Source organism: Mixophyes fleayi, chromosome 4, assembly GCF_038048845.1.
Source record: "Mixophyes fleayi isolate aMixFle1 chromosome 4, aMixFle1.hap1, whole genome shotgun sequence".
Taxonomy (NCBI): Eukaryota; Metazoa; Chordata; class Amphibia; order Anura; family Limnodynastidae; genus Mixophyes; species Mixophyes fleayi.
Window position 1 is genome coordinate 288,120,387 of NC_134405.1, and position 22,025 is coordinate 288,142,411.

The 22,025-nt window shown below is 38.6% G+C and overlaps 1 protein-coding gene across 1 annotated transcript in view; it reads right to left on the reverse strand.

Moving 5' to 3' along the window:
* TENM2 (teneurin transmembrane protein 2) overlaps positions 1–22,025 on the reverse strand; it is a 785,744-nt gene that overhangs the window by 196,054 nt on the left and 567,665 nt on the right. Inside the window, exons 8-9 of the mRNA XM_075209829.1 lie at positions 10,011–10,206; positions 1,291–1,392 (exon numbers count right to left, since the gene is read on the reverse strand). Of these exons, the coding sequence (XP_075065930.1) occupies positions 1,291–1,392; positions 10,011–10,206 (298 nt within the window). The remainder of the gene's footprint in view (positions 1–1,290; positions 1,393–10,010; positions 10,207–22,025) is intronic.

The following is a 22,025-nucleotide window of genomic DNA, read 5'->3' on the forward strand; positions in this document are numbered from 1 at the left end:
TATTTTCAATGAAAGGGGTAAGAACAGAAACATACAAAATAATGTGATGTTATGAAACCTCTTGGATAAGGAGAGGCTGAAGTGCAGGCCGTGGGCACTATGTTGGGGATTTTGACCACACTCCATCTGAAGACTTGGAGATAGCGGGTTTGGATATGGATTATAATAAATTAATATGTGGATTATTGCACCTCGCACTATGCATCTTAATGAATGCAACTCTGAGGACTATACATTACTCAGCTCATTTTATGGAATATAATTTCTTAAATGTATCCTGTGGGGTATGAATTCTTCAACCTACTCTGTCAGTGATGGCCTTGTCCTAGTCCATAAGAATAGGTTGCCTTTGGACCTTGAGGCTAGAAAATGTCATATGTTATGGTCCAACCCCTTTCTATGAACTATATTACTGTTTATAGAGATTTCTCAGCGAGTTACCTATATACTGTATGATACATATGTCAATGTGACCAAAATAGAACTGTATTTTCTACAAGATACATGTCTGCTTAGTGCTAATCAATCTCATATATAGGGTTCCACGACAATGTCCATTCCTTTAATTAATATGTTTGAACCTTTTCAAGATCGTCAATGATCTTATACATTGCTGTTCACAACCCCTTATTGGAAATGGGGTCTGACAAGTGATTCTGCAAATAATGCATGCTGATCAAACAGCATAATATGTCTGCTTTATTTTCTATTCCAAATGCTCCAGAGATTTTTACTTACTCAAATTTAAAGCTTTGGAAATATCATTCTCCAACGACTTCCACAATTTTCAAAAACAGTTCATATGAAAAAAAAGGAATGTTGAATTTGGCCAAATTGTTTTACAGATCTAACGTGTACTGTTGACCTGGATCAATTAAAAATGTGCCAGTGTGCCAGTGGGTGAGTTATTATACATAAAATGAGTGTATTTAGGAATAAATGGTCCACAATCTACCAGAAGGAATTTAACATTATGTGATTTTTTTTGCTTTTTGTCCCAAGCATAGGTGTTCTGGGTCACTCTTATCACCTGAGACAGACTTCTCAAACCTCTAACAAACAATATAAACATTTGTATGTGTAATGTAGCATAAATACCACTGCCTGAGAAAGCTACGTCAGTTTCCCCTGATACATACCCACCCTAAGCTAAGTCAGATTCAAACTTACTTTAGTAAATGTAACCCAGTAAATATAAAACAAAACACATTCATTTTCATCTGGTCATTTTGTGAACGCTAAAGCTGATGACATAAAAGCAGTTGGTAGAAGATATAAAGGTTACTGTACCTTTTGCACAATCTGCTCCGTGGAATCCCGGAAAGCAATGGCAGACCCCAGACACACATTCACCATTCCCATCACAATTCCGAGGGCAATCCTGAACAGAATCTTGAAAAAAAAGAAAAAATATCTATATACGTGTATGTGTGTGACACTCAATTTAATGCATGAAATACTATAAAATACTTAAAGGATGGATAGATAAAAACATAAGCATTGTAATAAACATAGGTTTGTTTTATTTAAGATATTTTATTTAAAGTTTTTTTATGAAAGTATAGTAATTAACAATATTTCCGCAGCAATACAAAAATGTACTGCAGCTTGTATCGGCTATGGCAGGGATCATTGGCGAGTCCAGGCAAACCCCCTCTCAAACTAACTAAAAACGTTTTCACCGGCAGTCTGATGCTGTCGGCGAATGGATCTGATCCGTGTGGCTAATGCGCATGCGTGGCTAATGTCATATATGTGCATAGCAATGAGACCCGCTGTTAGGTTACCTAACGTCATCTTGAGAAGGCTGGCTGGGAAAACCAAAGCTTTTCAAATCCCTGCTTTAACCCCTTGATAAATTAAACAAGAGCTGCGGTGGCCAATCTCTGGAGAAAACAGCTGCTTCCTCCAGATTTTTGGCTCATCGCAGCTTAATAAATAGACCCCTAAGTCTCATTGCTGTCAATACAAGTTAACTGGGAATTCTTCCATCCTCCATGCACAGTAGCATAAAAACCTCAATACAGTCTTACTCCAGTGCAATTACTTATTGCTACAATGCTTTGAAATGATAAAACCTCATATTAAAATCATAATTTTCTATCTTTGAGCCTTTACATAGTATTGAAGTTATAAGAATACTTATATTGAGAGCTCCACATCTGGATTACAACTTGGGCAGCATAAAATAAAAAATGGAATAACTTTCATAAATTCAGTAACTATTCTGCTTGAATCTCAATGGTGTCTTGGCATGTGAAAGCGGTTTTTACGATTATCACTATTCCGACAACTTTAAACCCTACAACTAAAATCCGAAATGCAGAAGAGATGATGTGAAAATAAACAGACTTACCTTCAACTCGACGTTGGACATCGGCAGTGCAGACTGACGTCAGCGCAACGTCCGTCAATAGAAATTTAAAGCGTCGCGCTGACGTCAGTCCGCACTGCCGATGTCCAACGTTGAGTTGAAGGTAAGTCTGTTTATTTTCACATCATCTTTTCTGCATTTAGGATTTTAGTTGTAGGGTGTAAAGTTGTCGTAATACTGATAATCCTAGCAATTCCTTACCAGAAGTGAGGATGCAAACAAGATTGTGTATGGACAGAAAAGTCAGAACAGGGGACACCCAAGCTGTGACTTCTGCATTAGTGTGTGCCCTCTAGTGCTGTTACAGCAGAGGCTGCCTGGGTTGGGCAGCAATAGGGCATCTTCTCCCCAGGCTGGTCCCATAGTGGGCTACCTTGGGCTGGGTCACTAGGCCAACTGCATTTTTTTCCTTTAAAATGTTCCTAATAGGCTGCTGAGGCGAGTCTTGTCCCCCGGGCCAAAATTTGCAAGCCCTCCCCTGTGTTACAGTTTGCTAGGATACCTAGCCTGATGGAACATATCATATATGCAAAACAGACGATATGTATAAAATAGAATTCCGAGCAAGACCAAAACTTTGGTTAAATGAAAATATTGCCTTATAGTCTCTCACACATACCATGGGTGTCTGTATTATACAGCTTTCAACTGGATGCTTGCTGTATTGTATATCAGTCACTATGTTGTATACTGATCACCAGGATGCTCTCTAAGGTATGGCTGCCACTAGCAGGTTCTCTGTACTGTATATCTATCGTTACTACGGGGCAAATAATTATGCAAAATAGTATACCTGATTTGTCTTAGTTGCAACATATTTTGCATGGCAGATTCATAGGGGTATATTTACTAAACTGCGGGTCTGAAAAAGTGGAGATGTTACCTATAGCAGCCAATCAGATTCTAGTTATCATTTACTTAGTACATTCTACAAAATGACAGCTAGAATCTGATTGGTTGCCATAGGCAACATCTCCACTTTTTCAAACCCGCAGTTTAGTAAATATACCTCATAGCAGCATTTTTATTTAATTGAAACAAAAAAAGCTTTTGTTGAATTGTTGATGAAAGTGTTTACAGCTAATCACAGTTATATTTAAAATCAAGTGTTTTTTTTATTTTTCAAAGTCACAAACAGATAGGCAGAGGGAATGAGAATAATGTTTTCCTTTACACTGCTAGGGAACCAGTAGGAGATTTACAGTGGATGAGAGCCCAGTAAGAATGATCTATCTGATGGTGCTGGATTAAGCTGCACCACTCACATAACCAATGTACTCCACCCACTGGTGTGCTGACCCTGCCTATTTGTTTGCTTCGCCTACCAGTGCAATGTTTGGCCTACTTGTGTGATAGCTCCACCCACTGTGACAGGCTGTGCCTGCCATTGCTCTGACTCTATTTGTTTGCTACGCCTACTAGAGTAATGCTTCGCTTACCTGTGTGAAAGCTCCACCCACTGTCACAAGCTATTACTGTGACTCTTCCTATTATTTTGCATTGGCCTCGCTTACCGCCATAGTAGATTTAGGGGCCTTTTAATCAAAAGGCGAAAAGTCCTATCCTGACCAGAATTGGTGTTTCCAATCCCCAATACACAAAAAACGGGTTCCATGGGGAGGTCTATTTAACAAGTTTGTTTAGGATGGTGATAACAGAACATAAGCCTTAAAAATGTTTTATTTTCATAAAAAGGATATAAAAAAGGTTTTTGAAATAAATAAAATATATTTTTATACTTTATTTTCATTTTGATTAATTAACTTTTAATTAGGGGAACAAAGGCCTAAATCTGGGATCACATATGTGCACAACTGCATAGACTGGTCCAGCCAACCAGTACGTCTAACACTCCATGCTACTATCAATGGAGCAGCTGATTTTTATTTTTTTTATAAATGACATTGATATGTAATTTTTTAATTATTGTGATTATCTATCTACTCAGCAGAGTCCGTTTCATGCATTGCTCAGCTGCATCCAGAAAGATGTATTTGTTAAATACAATGTGTATATTTCAGATATTTTATTTTTAATATTTATTTCAAAAATACTTCTGCTTTGTGTGTGGTACAAACTAAAGAGGGTTATTGTGTCTTCAATTTCAATTACAGTATTTTGTAAGTTCAAATAAAAAAGTAAAGATAATGGTATGGCAGGTGATCCGTAGTTCTCACCCCATCACTGAGGATTAGTATAGGCGATCACAAAAATGAATCACTGGGAAAATGAATTGTCGACAATAAACATTATACCTGTCTTTCTACAACTCCTCTTTTCATTTAAAAACAAACAACGTATCGCTGTACTGATAGATAGCTGAACATAATGATTAGCAAAGCTTTTAGCAATATATATTTGGCCGAGAGACATGCTAATGACGAAAGAATAAAACTGACATAGCTTGTTTTTAAAGACGTGTCACACTATTTGCACATTGTGATTTCCATCTAACCAGGCTCTCCGCTCCTTTGCTTGAAAGCGTACGAAGGTAGTTTTTTCAATATCCAAAGGTGTACTTAGTGTGATCTCAGGTTGACATATGTCTCCTGCTCCCTCTCTTATTGTTGATCACAGAGTGCACACGCTTTCAGCTTTTTCCATTGCCCTTGATAGGAAAAAAAAGTTCTGATAATAGGCATATGTGCAGGAGTCTCTGAACTGAATGAAATGCTGTTTCTTTCTCTCTTGATATCTGTCCAATTACTGTCATTGGCTCTTCTAGATGCCTACCTGGCTATTAGACTTGTTACCTCTGACTTCTCAATTGTGGTTTGTCCTAGCCCGTTTTACAAATGTCTATACTCAAAATACATGACAAGAACTGACCCCCCCAGGGGTTGATTTTCTTATAATTAACATGCACTGGTAGTTCTTACAGACAAGTTATGAAACCATCTGTAATCACAGGATCTGTGAAGGACCATCTGAACAAGTATAGCCTGTATGTACCAGGCAAGTGTTTGATGCTTTTATTGTGGTGAATAGGAACAGCCAGTTGGGTCATGCAAACATAATATTTAAGATTTACAGTGCTGCATTCATCATTCTAGAAAACTAGATTTCATACATCCTTGAAAAAGACCTCATTAAAAGGTTGAGACATGTTGGATGCAAAGGCTTCTGGAATCTGCTGTGCATATGGGAATCCCACTACCAAGATCTATCAGCTGAAGGATGCAGCATTGTGAACTTCCTAGGATTTGCAATGATATGTAACACGCTTAACATCTGTGTAATTTGGCAGAAATCCATCTATTCTCATTTTGTCCAAGAAGTCTTTATATATTTTTTAGATTATTTTTTTTTGTTTTTTAAAAAAGTTTTAATGAAAGGCATATCATTTTTAAACGGTATCACACTAGATATTGCTTTAATTTGTATTTTATATGTTTTCCATAGACATACTGATATGATGGAAATGCCAGCTCATTATAACAAGGATCACTAAAGAATACGTTCACAACGCTCTCGTTAATATGAAAAGCTTGTGAGTACAATCACAAGAGGGTGTGGTCAGTGCAGAAGATATGACTATATTGGAAGGAATATATTCACAATGATACATAAGGGGCATATTGATTTTTTTTTTTTTTGCAAGTGCACTCCCTAAGGGGACATCACTAAAAATTGACCTTCATGAGACAATCTACTATCAATATACACATGTTTGTATAAAACCATATATTTGTGTTTACATGTAAACAGTGTCACGCTATGTTTGTGTCTGTATTTTTGTTATTTTACATTGTTTATTGCACTGGAAATGAAAATATTATGCGGTTATTGAAGAGGGAATCAAATCGTCACCTTACATATAAGTATTTTTCTCACTTATTATAATATTATATATGTATTTAACACTATCGGCGCTTGAACATTTATTCACTTAAATTTATGGTTATTCAATTTGTGAAGTGTATATCCCTGTCTTAGATTAGTAGCGCTGCTAATAGAAGGAGCGCCGGTTGGAACGCAGTGCTTTCTACAGTAATAGATTTTATACATACTATGTTCATTAGTTGCTCTACAAAGTTAATCCTTAAAATACTTTCTCAACCAGATTAGCATAGTCTGCTGTGGTACTAACATGATAAATATTGAGCACATTAACATAACTAAATGGTATATGCCAGACCTACATAAACCTCTCTTTTGAAGCGGATTGTAGATGGTTCATAAGAAAAGCAATAAAGTAAAGTGTGTTTGCCTTAGCAAATTAGTAAAACTGAAGCCTGAGATTTGTTGACTTTGAATTATTGCCACTTGTTAGGCATTGCAACGCAGACGTATGTATAATAATTACTGAACTGACGGAATCAGCCCAAGGCGTCTGGTCCCCCTGGTTCACAAGTGGATACGTAGAACAGAGATAGATGATGATCACACACACGCACACACACGCACGCACATACATGTGCAGACACACATACACACGCGCACGCACACACACACACAAAAGAGAAATTTGAACATACATTATGCACTTTGTCGTCTTACATATACACAAACATCCATAAACGCACATATACAGTATATGAGGAAGCCGTAATACCAGCAGTCTGGGAGTCATAAAAATCGTTAAAAAGTGTATTGTTTGTCCTATAAATCCTTTTTCTACAGTTTGTTCACTGACGTTCCTGGCTCCCTGGAGGTTCTGTGTTACACAGATATTGCAGCGTCTGAGGGGTACTATCTGGACTCTGTAAATACTAAAATAAACTGTGTTTTAGTCTTCTGCTGGGAAGGAGCAGCAATTATGCTCCTTTCCTTCCTACTTGTCCTCCACAGTTCATCAGTTGAGCTTCTAATGTGAATCCAAGCATTTCAGGTAAGATATCTGAGATAGGGAGCTAGAGGGCCTCAGCTAGGGACTTAAAGAGTTGATATATTGACTTGTTTTAGCATGCGTGCTCGCAGAGCCGTAACTTCAAATTTTAGCGCCTTGAAAGAGAAAAAAGAATGCTGCTCTCCCCAAAGCCCTCAATTTTCACCAAATGAACCTAAAATATTCATAAACTGCTGCCCCCTTCAGCGATGCGCCCTGGTGGTCACCACAGAGCGATGTGCCCTGGTGGTCACCTCTGAGCGATGCGCACTGGTGGTCACCTCTGAGTGATGCGCCCTGGTTGTCACCTCTGAGCGATGCGCCCTGGTGGTCACCACTGAGCGATGCGCCCTGGTGGTCACCAACTGAGCGATGCGCCCTGGTGGTCACCACTGAGCGATGCGTCCTGGTGGTCCCCACTGAGCGATGCGCCCTGGTGGTCACCATTGAGCGAAGCGCCCTGGTGGTCACCACTGAGCGATGCGCCCTGGTGGTCACCACTGAGCGATGCGCCCTGGTGGTCACCACTGAGCGATGCGCCCTGGTGGTCGCACAAGCCCTAGTCACAGCCCTGTGTGCTCTATCCCCCCACGGTCAACTCATTCTATGGAGATTTCTAAGGGAAACCACACTGAAGTTTACCTCGTACAGTACAACAAACTCATTTGATATTACATTTTGAACATAGTAGAACTGTTCTAAAATTGTTTTTAAAAAATATTAGGCCAGTGTCTTACAATTATTGGCTTTAATCAGAGGTAACTAAGCAAACAAAATTAATTAAGAAACAAAAATGCTGCTCCCCCCCAGCCCTCAATTTTCACCAAATGAACCTAAAATATTCATAAACTGCTGCCCCCTTCAGCGATGCGTCCTGGGTGGCCACCTCTGAGCGATGCGCCCTGGTGGTCACCTCTGCGCGATGCGCCCTGGTGGTCACCTCTGGGCGATGTGCCCTGGTGGTCACCTCTGAGCGATGCGCCCTGGTGGTCACCTCTGAGCGATGCGCCCTGGTGGTCACCTCTGAGCGATGCGCCCTGGTGGTTACCACTGAGCGATGCGCCCTGGTGGTCACCACTGAGCGATGCGCCCTGGTGGTCACCACTGAACGATGCGCCCTGGTGGTCACCACTGAGTGAAGCGCCCTGGTGGTCACCTCTGAGCGATGCGCCCTGAGTGGTCACCACTGAGCGATGCGCCCTGGTGGTCACCTCTGAGTAAAGCGCCCTGGGTGGTCAACACTGAGCGATGCTCCCTGGGTGTTCACCTCTGAGCGATGCGCCCTGGTGGTCACCTCTGAGCGATGCACCCTGGTGGTCACCTCTGAGCGATGCGCCCTGGTGGTCACCTCTGAGCGATGCACCCTGGTGGTCACCTCTGAGCGATGCGCCCTGGTGGTCACCACTGAGCGATGCGCCCTGGTGGTCGCACAAGCCCTAGTTACAGCCCTGTGTGCTCTCCCCTCCCCCCGGTCAACTCATTCTATGGAGATTTCTAAGGATAACCACACTGAAGATTACCTCGTACAGTACAACAAACTCATTTGACATTACATTTTGAACATAGTAGAACTGTTCTAAAATTGTTTTTAAAAAATATTAGGACAGTGTCTTACAATTATTGGCTGTAATCAGAGGTAATTAAGCTACGTCTTGCAATATATTTCTACAACTGTCTGTTTTTTATTTATTTATTAGCAGTCACACTTATATATTATGCAATTGATTTAGCCGTCTACTCGTTTTTCTGCATCCTGAGGGCAATCTTAAATTTTACTGCCCTAATAGGTTTTCTGGACATGGTATAGAGTCATATTTCCCATAAATTCTCCCCTTGCTATAGATCAACTACTACATGTAACACCCCCTTGTGGAGTGAATTGGTTGCACATTTTGTAGGGTTTCGAAGGTGGAATGATAAATGATTCCAATATGAAAGTTCACAAGCCAGTCCCAAGGATTCAAGAGATTGAGTATGGAGAACTCAGATACCCCAATGTCTCTTCACCAATATGGTAATCAGACACTGGAAGAGGAGTTTACAAGCTGGGTTTACTCCAGCAGCCACAGAGCAGACATAGAGCAGTACAGTAGAGAACATCTATTTTGCAGCTAGTGATTGTCAGCTTCTGAGACAATGATTAATAATGATTAAACTGCAGCTGTGACTGTGCTGACATGATTTATGTTCTAGTATATTAAGAGGTATCAAGTCAAGAGGATGTGTATAGAGATGTAGAAACTAATTGAATTTCCTTTATTCACCATAGAAGATGGCCAGCCACCTATTATTACTATAATCTGTGTCTGTGCGCTATTTCATCTGCTTTGCATATATTATACTATTATCTGTTTCTTCAATTGTATTACACATTTGCCCATTTTAAACTAAATGTCTGGACTCGGCTGACCTGGTATTTTCCTGTTTTCCTAGTGCCTGGTTATCTTTAGCACTCCTGTATAACTCTGCGCTCCTCTAAAAGTTAAAGGAAAGCATAATGCTTCTGATTTGTGTTAATGGAATTAGTGTAAATACATAGACATACTCTGAATAAGCTTAAATTATATACAAGCCACCAATGTTCCTGCACTAGCAGTGAAATGTGGAACACATCTTAGTTAATCTCTGTGGATGTGTGATCAAAGCTTACTATAACATAGGCTGTCAAAAGCTCACAATCCCCTCAAAAAATATGCTGAACTACAAGACTATCCATCATCAGAGAGCTATGAAAAATTAAAATGTCAGTATAATCAGAAACCCAATCATTACGATCATATATAATCAATCATAAATAAATAGGTTTACCTAAGACAACTGTGTTGAAAGATACAATCTCCTTGTCCTTTCCATCATTATAAAAAGCCAAGTGCCAAATTCCAACGTCCAAGTACTGGACAAATACAGCCTCATTTTGCACCAAGGTCTGGATGCTGCGACGTTCTCTTGGGGCTTCTATAACGCTCCACTTCTCCTTGCCGTCCAAGCGCTCCATGAAGTCGTACTGTAGGCAGAAACAAAGCCAGGTTTTGTTACACAAGGTAGGGCAGTATAGTAAAACAAAGGATATCATTTTAAAATTAAAAAAGATATATTGTATATTTGTATAAAGATAAAGAAATAGTGTTATTATTTCACTACGAGAAGTAATTAGAATTTGACTAATAATCCTAATAAAGTATCTATGATAATGTAATAAAACAACTGCAATTGGTTCACACAATACACAGGGACAGTTTAAAGGGTAAAGTTTAAGCACTATTCCTTAGTCATCTTACAGGCTTTTAAACATCCAATGATGCACATGGGTTTTGGTTGTGTTTTGTGTTACTGTACTTGGTTAATAACAGCAGTCATTTGCACTTGAGCAGTGTGTACAAAATAAATTATATATGACAGCAATGCCCAAAGATGCTACAATATCTACTAAAACCAGTGGTCGAAGTGGAAATGTAGAAGTGGCAGTATGAAAAATGTAATGGGAATATAAGTGAATGGAGTATGTTATTCTTACAATGGAGGCAGGAGGAGAAGTGGCGGTATGGCATACCACCGTATACACCTCCACTTCTATCACTGATTAAAAAGATACAACAGTAAAAAAGTAACATAAAGAAAGGTTAATAACGAGAACAACAAACAACAAACTGTTTTGATAAATCCCTTGCACAGATAGTATCATCAAAATAATTTTATTATTCACAGAAAATGAAATACACTTTATTCCATTAAAAATGAAAATATGTTTTGGAATGCGCTACATTACTCTTTTAGCCTTCAGACGTCACTGTTATTATGACTGTCTGTAGAAAGCATACGGGTGATGGAAATAGCTTTCCATATACATCATTGGAAACAGTCACACCTACAGACTTTTGTAATATTAAAAATAAATTTTACAAATGTAATGATGATGTTTGATTGAAGCTTTCACCCAGTATTTCTATATTCTTCCCTTTCTAAGCAAAGCAGTGGTCCAAACCAATCATTTAATTAATCATACTGGAGTACATTCCAATAATTAATTTATTGTGAATACTTATATTACAAGTGTGTGTGTATATATATATATATATATATATATATATATATATATATATATATATAAAATTATTCCATATGCTATCACACAGGTTAAGCACTAAGACCCAACCCAGTTGGGGTTACTTAAGTAAGTCTGATAGATGATGTACTATAATATGCCCTTTAGTACTTTTATTACTTTGTCTTAAAATAATTCTGTAATGTTTTCAAATACAAAAGTATATACAGTATATATTATAGGTTTTCAGTGTCATTTGCATGCTTTAGTCTAATTTTAACACAATCTACTTATTTGTGTAAGCTGTTTCACAGGTTTGCACATTTCATTGTGAAACAGAGCAAATCTGCTTTGAATATTGCTTTTTGTCAGAGCTGTAAAGCAGGGAAAGCTGTATCATATCGCCATGCCTGAATGATGAATCTATTAGAAAATGCACATTAGTAATATGCCGTGGTTCCCCATTCAGGAGTACTAGAAGGAGGGTAATGTGCTGTTAACAATACATTAGCTTAAATTCAAGTGAATGGAAGTCAATGCACTGCTAACTATGCAATAGATTTCACAATGAATAAACCCCAAAGTGGATTTGTAAAATATTGTGTAACTACATTTTTCCTTCTAGGATAGTGATATAGAGACACGGGAACAATTGTCAAGCTTTGAATTGTTTTTTTGAGATTTTTGGAGAATTGTGGATTTTATACTGGAGGATGTGAAGGAGGCACTGACACACACACATTGTGGGTCCTGTATGGTTCACCACAATGGGCACAGCATGTTTCTTCCCTAATACACACCATGCTGAACACAAGTGGAATAAAAATTCCACTTATGTTATATTTCACCAATTAAATAGTTTCAAATCATATCTATCTATTTACAGTATACCATACTTTCCTACTTTTGGAGGCAGCTGTCCGGGAGGGGGTCCGTCGAAGGGGTGGGGGGCATGGCCACCCGCCCCTTTTAATCTTAGGCAATTTTAGCCAATCGCAGCATGGGGCGGGGTCACGATACCGCATTTAGCCCCGCCCCCACCATCTTAAAGAGCGGCGACAGGTGGATCCAGGATTTTGGCCGGCTCTCTCAGGAGTCTGGGAGAACTCCCAAAAATTTGGGAGTCTCCCGGAAATTCCGGGAGAGTAGGCAACTATGCAGTACACTGTACATCTGTCTGTGCAACAATGAAGAAGCATTGCAAAACTGCAGGGTGCTGCCAAATGGTAATCATCATCATCATCATTTATTTATATGGCGCCACTAATTCCACAATGCTGACATCAGCCCCTGCTCCAATAGAGCTTACAGTCTAAATTCCCTAACACACACAGATAAGGTCATGGTCGGGAATTGAACTTATGACCCCGATGCTGTGAGGCAGAAGTGCTAATCACTAAGCCACCGTGCTGCCCCATATGATCAAAGTAGGTATTAATATCCCAGCACCTACTAATCTCCTATTTGCAGAGAATCTGTTACCAGGTTCAACATTTGTTTGTATTTTGTTTCCCCCTTTTTATGAACACTACAGTGGTACAAACCATTTAATCATGCTCCTTAGGAGAACTGTAAGGTGTAACTGTCCCTTGAGAGAGCATTACATATGCAGACTGCATGACTGGGCTATTGAGTTGAGTTGTCTGTTGAGTTGAGCGCTCTCTATTTAAGGTGTTCTTTTCTTGCAATAAGCAATGTAAAATGCAAATGTTGAACCTGTTGACAGGCTAAAAATTCTATACAGAAATCACCTTCCAGAAAAGGGTCCAATTATGGAACGTAAAGTTGAGTGGCGCTGCCACACGGAACAAGCAAATGGAAAAGAAAAGTGAGGTAGAACATTTCAGAGAAATGTTAGCATGTCTTCTTGTGTCTAATCTATGTTCAGCATTCTTACACTGCTCATGATTTTAGCGGAAGAAATATAACCTACATTTGCTCACACCTCTGTACCTTTTTGCCTATTGGAAATATTGGAAATATTAATGCATTGCTCATTCTGATTTTGACCTCTGGCTTCTGTCATACCATCCTTTTGGATCATCCTTGTGTACTTTGCAATTGTTTGGCCTTTGCCTCGACTGTTTGACCATTCCTGTTCACCACGCTACCGCACTGGTGACTAAGCCAGAGAACTGCAACCTGCGCACCTCACATAGCCAAGTCCATACCTCCTTGTGGAGGTCAATGGTGAACACCGGGGGTGCCTTAGATTCCGTGCCTTCCTGTTTAGTAGCGCCAATACCAGTCGGTGGTGAATTTGACGATAATAACGTGACAGTAAGCTCCTAACTTATACTGCATACTGTGCAGAGGGATGGAATAAACAGTTTACTTTCACTAAGCACAATAAAACAAAGACAATTTGGAAGTTACAGTGCCTTTAATTTATACAGAATATTAGGAAATCATTTACCTGTGTGATTCACCATGTGTTCAGGACTCTAGTTTAAATATAATCCATTTGCTTAAATTACTGCATTTTCAATCAAATCATAAGTAGTATACATTTAAATATAATTTAATAGAAGACAGGGCTCAAAATAATTAGGTGCATTGAAATTCTGTTTCACAGAAAGGTGTTATATTTCACTAAAGCCCAATTATAATTACTAGTTGCTCTATTCTATTCAAAAGATGCAACGAAATAGCACAACTACCTTTTTAAAATCAGTAAAATATGCCAGTAGTTTCAATACATCATAAAAGTAATTTCACAACTGAGAGCTTTGTTAAAAGTTTTTTGCGGAAGTACCAGTGATTGAGTCATAAGAAAATCCTAATTACCCTCTGACTTCAGAATGGTCCCCTTGAAATTATTCAGATTTATAGCTCATTACTGCAGCTATATGAATACGTTTACTGTGGAGCTGGTGTAGTAGCTTTTCAAGGTCAAACAATGAATCACTGCCCCCATGAGCTTACAATCTAATTTGGGCACTTGAAGCATGGAAACTCAGAGATAATTCTGAACCTACCATATTAAGAAAAAAAATAAAAAAACAAAGGAGAATGGAAGCATGCCTCAAGTTAAGGATCAAAAGAAAACATGCTCATTTTAATATTACATAATAGTAGCAGTACCAAGTCTCAATGACTAACATCAAATGGCTCAATATAAACCTAAAAATATATATAACCAAGTGAGTTTAAAACAATATTATAGCATAAAACAATTATTGTGATCTATACCCATTGCCCACCAATGCCATTCTCGCCTCATGGGGCCCTCTCTCTGCTTTCAATAAAGCAGAGCAGTGCCCTCTTCTGAGCATGTGCAATCTTCTGCTCTTTTGAGAGCAGAGCAGGAACCTCAGGATGAAGTTGTGGGAGCAAATAAGCATTGACAAGCCCACCTCACATACAGGCCCACTTAGCCGCCACACCCCTGCACCCACTATAGGTCCTACCCTGGCTCTCTAGCTATTGTGCCCAAGGCCTCCAGGGCCTGTTGGGTGAGCTGTTAAGCAGATGTTGCCTGCTTCTGTTGTGCAGTGTCATAAAGCAGTATGTAGTGACTCCGGACATCACATCACAGGCCAGCATATTCTACAAAGAGTGCGAAAGCAAGACCACTCATCTTCATCAGCTATTTATATAGCGCCAGTAATTCCGCACTCAAATTATTATAACAAATATATTGTATATATCATTTGATTATCTAATGTCACAACATGAATATTACACCATAAAATGATATAAGTGAACATATTTGTTGTACAATGTAAGAAGAACTTTTAAAATTAATTTTCACTCTCAAATACAAAATTTGGGCATATGCACTTCAGTAAAAAGGGGCCACAGACATTTAACATTTTCTCTTTTAAATTCACAGTGATATTAAAACCTTTTCTCCACTGTGCAGATGAAGTGTGGTTTGGTTTTCGGCCAACATCCACAGCCTACTCAGTGAGGTGTGACTCAGAATCTGGGATTCAGTCTAATGTGCACTATTACACTATTATTCTATTATCACTATGTTCTGCCATTTGGGCCATAGTGTACCCCTAGGTGTAATCCAAAGAGGTTCCCACTGGTACTGCTACAACTTATTATGTCTAGTGTGTGTCATGGGAAGAGAAAGACACTTGATACGGTCACTTGCTAGCTGAGTACTCATATAGTGGCTTAATGTTAAAGAAATATCATCTCTAACAATTGTATGAGATGATAGAGTAACATCTGTCACTGGAAACTTGGCCATTCTTACCTATAAAAGCCAGTGAGTAGGTAGTCTGCCCATTATTGGCAAATTACTCTAGAATAAATGGTAGTACAGGCCCATCCTTGACAGCTCGGGTCTCACTTTTAAGGCCCAAACTAGGACGTCACTTCCACATAAATTAAGATGATGGTGTCTCAGCTATAGAACTTGTTCCCTGTAACTTTTAATGCATAACACTTCTCTGAGCAAAACAGTGCTTGAAATAGCAGCCTCGGGCCTTTATATATCCTCAACGTCTCTGGTGATCACATCAATCATCATACATGTAGAACATCATGCACAACTCAGAATGACTAATAGGATATTGCTGCAATGTTTCTTCCTCTTATATTCTACAACATTGTCTAAACCAAACGTTAATATCCATTACATGTCTGTGATTCACTGATAATCCCTATATTCAGGTATATTTTATTAAATTAAAGACATTTCTAAATCAGTTCATAGGCCTGGTTAACATATAAACGTGTAGGTACAATATGCGGACTGTCTGGCTCTGGTTGCTGTAGGCACTTTGTCAGTCTTTAATCTTGATCACAGCACTTCATATATCTGGCTTATGATTCCTGACTATGTTGTGACTCATACTTATACCTTCATATTACTACATTAAAGTCCTAACATAATACTGGACAATATACTTTTACCACTGCCATCAAACATCTACATCAGTGTCCAGTCTCTGGTGGGTCTTGGCTCCCGAGCCCCTGTGCTATCAATTATTTATCTGTTCTTTTTCCTGCAGCCTAAGAGATGAGACAGAGCTCCCACTTCCCCTAACTATTACATGCTCTTCCATTGTGCAAAATCATAATGCTAGATTTCTTATGCATCTTATATCTACTTCTAAAGAAAATAAACCCCAGTTCCGTACTGGATCTGTTTGTAACTGGTATTTCAGTTGTTGCTGGCGAGTTATACTGTACATCCACATCAATTAGTTGTACAGTACATATGAAGCCTACTGCTAAATGTTCTTTAATATCTATAGAATTTGAAAGGTGAACGCTAAGAGTATATAGTATAAACATGTATGGGATCAGTTATATATAATCACATTATCTAGACAGATCCTATAACCAAATAGGCAAACACTAAATAACAGTCACAGTGAGGAGCACGGCTTAGCAATGTAATTAAGACGAGAATTTTGGAGGCAGCGTAGGGAATTAGAGTATTTTTGTGTTACTCTGCAGATCTCATATAGTGGAAGTAAACCTGCCAATGCAGGCTGCTCTACTTTATAATAGCAGAATATAGGTGGAGCTTCTGAAAACTGCACGTGATGGTGCTTTCCAAATCTACACATTTGCTCACTGTACTACTAATATGGCTTTTGAGACATCAAACATGAGAAGTCTTCCAGTTTAGAGCAGGGGTTGTGAATGAAACAAGAAATTACATCTGTCCACAGGACAGCCACCACCAAAACTAATTATGCCTAAGGAAAAGAACAAATAGTACAGGACACGGAAGCACAGTTTTGAAAATGATTTACTCCATAATGGTGTGTGTGTTTTCAAGGGTAAAACTGCGATAGCAGCAGTGGGTGCATCTATTAGGGGTGTCATCTCCCCTGACAAAGCCCCATATATACTGTATGTGTGTTGCCTTTTCCCCGTATTGGATCATGGGGGCCCATACTAAATTTTGCTCTAGGGCCCTCAAATGTCTAGTTACAACTATTGACTTTATGGAGCCTATACCACTAAAGTTAGAATTAGTAACAGCTTACTGTTACACTGACTGAAGTTAGCTGCAGTCTGATGAGAAAATCAAGTCAGTCAGAAAGTACAGTTTTTCAGATTAATTCAGCACTAATGAACCTATTAGTGTTTACCGATGGCAGAAAAACAAATAGTAACAATTTAACAGTAAATTTGAATATCTATGGTGCCATTATCATTGCAAATGCCAAAATTATTCAAGTTAAATGTGACTTGCAAAGTAGAGCTGCCAGGAGTCTATGTGAAAACTGGTGGAAAAATGACGTTATGGCAGACATTCATGTTTAGTCTTTTCAATGAAAGTGTCAATATTTGTCAGTGAATATAAAAAAGGTTTCCTGTGGTGTGATTACAAATACTGTATATGGCTGTAATAAAACGGGGAACTATTTCAGGGTGGGTCAGGCACTTAATAAAGCATTACAAGGTACTTTAGCTATAGTGCAATTGGGGCAAGTCCTGTCATGGTAATCAATATACTTATATAGGAGAAAAGTTCTTGGCTTGTGGCATCACATACAATGATGACGCTTATGGATGATTTTACACAGCCGTATATGGCAACATACCAAGCATATGGTAACACAAAATCATTTTGTACAGGGACACACAAACTGTGAGCAAACAACCCAGCTTTGGTTATTATTACAGCACAGCAGGTCTGGACTAGTAATCTGATGACATTCACAAAAAGGGCTGTTGTACCAGACAGTATCAGTGACCTAGTATGGACTCCAGGTTCAAGTTAAACGGGCTACTCATCGAATATTATAATTAGTACCATGCACCATCATATTCTGCAGAGCTTTACAATTGGGAACAAACAACAAGACTGAGTATTACCAGAGAAAGAAGTAAAAGGGCCCATGCTTGCAATCTATAGGACAGTAAGAGTTTGAGGGTGATTGCCACATGCTGCCTATTGGTCCAGCCAGATTGCAATGTGAAGAAGCGCTATGTGATCCAGTCACAAAAGATATGAATAATTGGTTTAGAAAGATATTACGGGGTAGATTTACCAAAACAAACAAAAAGTGGAGGTGTTACCCATAGCAACCAATCAGATTCTAGCTATTACTTATCGAGCACATTCTAGAAAATGAGTGATAGCATATGATTGGTTGCAACACCTCCACTTTTCCTTGTTAGAATGTTTGATAAATCTACCCCTACATGTAAATTTTCATTGAACTGTGCAGATGGATGGTCATCACATAGAATAGGCTAGGGAGGTTAAGAGGGTAGTTTACAAATTTGATAAGTGTGCCTGAAGAGGTGAAAGTTTAGGGAATACTAGAAGGTTTGGAGTTTAGAGGGCAGTCTTGTTGTTTGAGGAAGGGAATTCCACAGAGTGGATGCAGCCCAAAAACAGTCCTGTAACTGGGAATGTGAGCAAACATTAAGTATGGATGAGAGATGAACATCTTGTGCAGAGGGAGGGGCTGATTTTGGAAATATTTTGAAGCAAGTGAAGAGAAATATGATGATGCAGTTTTGTTTATGGCCTTGTATGTTGCTGGATTCAATAAAATTCATGCAACCAATGTAGGGACTGACTAAAGCAGCAGTAGAAGATCATTTTACGAAGACAATTGGACTAGCTGCTGCACTCAAAATAGATTGCAGGGGTTAAAGTCTAGTTAGGGGAAGTCAAGGGAGTGGTGAATTGCAAAGGTCAATGTGGGAGAAAATTAATGCATGGATAAAAGTTTTTGCAGTGTCTTGTGTGAGATATGAGCGTATCCTGGAAATGGTTCTTAGATGTATGTAACAGGATGTGAATATAGATTGGATGTGGGGAACAAAGTTCTGAGACAAGGATAACACCAAGGCAATGAGTTAAGCGGTGGAGATTATTGTTGCGTCATCAACAGAAATAGAAATGTCAAGTAGGTAGTTTCCGTTGGCTTTTGGGAATATTATTAGCTGAGTTTTTTTTACTGAGTTTCAGATGGTGAGAGGACATCCAAGATGAAATGGCAGAATGACAGTCAGTAACGCGGTACAAGACAGCTCCCGAGAGAATAGATAAATTTGGGTATCATCTGCATAGAAGTGATACTGAAAACCAAAAGGAGCTTATTAGTATTCCAATAGAAGTGGTATAAACAGAGAAGAGCAGAAGGCCTAGGACTGAGCATTGTAGTCCTCCAACTTATAGAGGAAGCCGAGAGGAGATGGCTCCAGAGAAACAAACAAGATTTGATAAGCAGGAAAGGACAGTGTCCAGAAGTCCTAGAGAATGTACCATTTGTAGAAGTGAGTAGTAAACATTGTCAAATGCAGCAGAGGGGACCAGGAGAATAAGAATCAAGTAATGTCCTTTAGATTAAACAGTGAGCAAATCATTGACCACCATAGTCTGGGCAGTCTCCGTGGAGTGTTGGCCACGAAAGCCTGATTGAAATGAGTGAGTGAAGAGAGTGTAGGGCAAGACTCTCAAGAAGCTTAGAGGGGCATGGGATTAAGATGAGAGAGTAGTCTGAGAGGGAATTACCGTCAGAATTTGTTTTGTTTTCAGAATAGAAGTAATAGCTGCAGCATTGATTAATGATACAAGTGGTGAGGGCTATAGTACAGATTTTAGTTAAGCCTGGGATGCACACAGGAGATAGGGACTGACTGACGTGGGAGGGTATAAGGTCAAGCAGAAATGTAGTAGATTAGTAGAGTAGGAAGGGAAGAAGATAGTTTATAGTTCATATCAATATATATATATATATATATATAAAACAAAATAAGCGGGAGGGGGCGCCACATAGTATAATACTGTATGTAACAACACAGGCTAATGTGCCAAGTAGTAGAAATAAAGATCACCACGTGGGTACAAACACACAGGTTGAAGTGAATCAATAGAATAAGTGCACTCTGGAGTACCAGCACCTAGCAAATATAATATGCGTACCAGATACAATATCTTTAAGGCTTATCTGTTGGTATCCTGCATCATCAAGAGCTCAGGTTTTTCTTCCAAGTCAGTATTGCCTCACACAGCATTAGGGGTACAGAGCTGGCACTTCATATGTTCTCAGTAGTAACCAGAATTGCAAGATGAAAAACTCACATAGTGTGATACTGTAATATCAGAGATTCCTTATCACCTTCAAGTCGTGTCAGTCGTTCTTGATAGGTCTCATTGTTTACAACTGTATGATTAACCTGTCAGGACAGAAAATGGACGCTGACTCAGTGCTAGATAGCAGCCAGAAACTTACTTGTAATCCTGTAGCCTGGAGGAATATACACCATATGCAGAGCTGGGGTTGAAACCAGATAAGTCACCATCAAAATAAATAATAATCAGGTTAATCATACAGTTGTAAACAATAAGACCTATCAAGAACGACTGACACAACTTGAAGGTGATAAGGAATCTCTGATATTACAGTATCACACTATGTGAGTTTTTCATCTTGCAATTCTGGTTACTACTGAGAACATATGAAGTGCCAGCTCTGTACCCCTAATGCTGTGTGAGGCAATACTGACTTGGAAGAAAAACCTGAGCTCTTGATGATGCAGGATACCAACAGATAAGCCTTAAAGATATTATATCTGGTACGCATATTATATTTGCTAGGTGCTGGTACTCCAGAGTGCACTTATTCTATTGATTCACTTCAACCTGTGTGTTTGTACCCACGTGGTGATCTTTATTTCTACTACTTGGCACATTAGCCTGTGTTGTTACATACAGTATTATACTATGTGGCGCCCCCTCCCGCTTATTTTGTTTTAGATTTTATCCAGTTCACCATCTGGCCTTGTGGGGATTTGGCAGCCGCCTGAACATAGGACTATCGTTTATCTAAAGGGACTTTAATTTGTACTTATTTGTCTGCCCAGAGTTACGCGCTGTACTATCTATTGTATTTTGCTATATATATATATATATATATATAGATATATATATATATATATATATATATATATATATATATATATATATACACATACACACACACAATCTATCTATCTGCATATATATTTTTATTATATATATATATATATATATATATACACATATATATATATATATATATATATATATATATATACACACACACATATATATATATATATATATATATATATATATATATATATAATTTATTTTTGCATCAAAGTGTGCACCGTTGTCATTCTAGCTACTGCACTGTTTATTAAACTTGGATGAGCTGGAGCCCCCACAGAGCTTGAGAGGAGAAGAGAAGACTGAGCAAGTCCTATGAGAAGAAATGCAAGAACAACTTACATTGTAAAAGGGGCTACATAAATATAGCATTAATAGTTAACACAACGGTGATAGATGTTACACATATTGTTGGTATACATGCTAAAATATGCATGTTAAACTTTTCTGGATTTTTCATGCATCAAATCAGCATGATGTGTGTTGGAAGCGGTTTACTAAAATACATATTCCAATTGGCTACCCAGCCCCCACAAATATCACTGCTGTATCAGGCTATAGTTATACTATTTTACACATTGTCATGCAGGTGTAAAAGCTGGAAAAACAGCATGCATTCCAGCAGAGCAGCACTTTCATTAATACAGTATTACTATCAATCATTTCTCAGGCATCAAAAAGAGAACTGCCATAAAAAGTGAATACATGATTGAAATGAAGGGATTGGCACCGAGGATTGTATTTACTATGCAACATTACTCAATAAATTAGCAGGACCCAGACACTATTCACTCAATCAGAAACACAGAGGCCATAGTTAAAAAGAGAAAGCAGAACTTTATATAGACAAGATAGTTTTACAGTCAGTATTTGTGGACGAAATGCTCTTTAAAAACAAGAAAACATGCAGAAT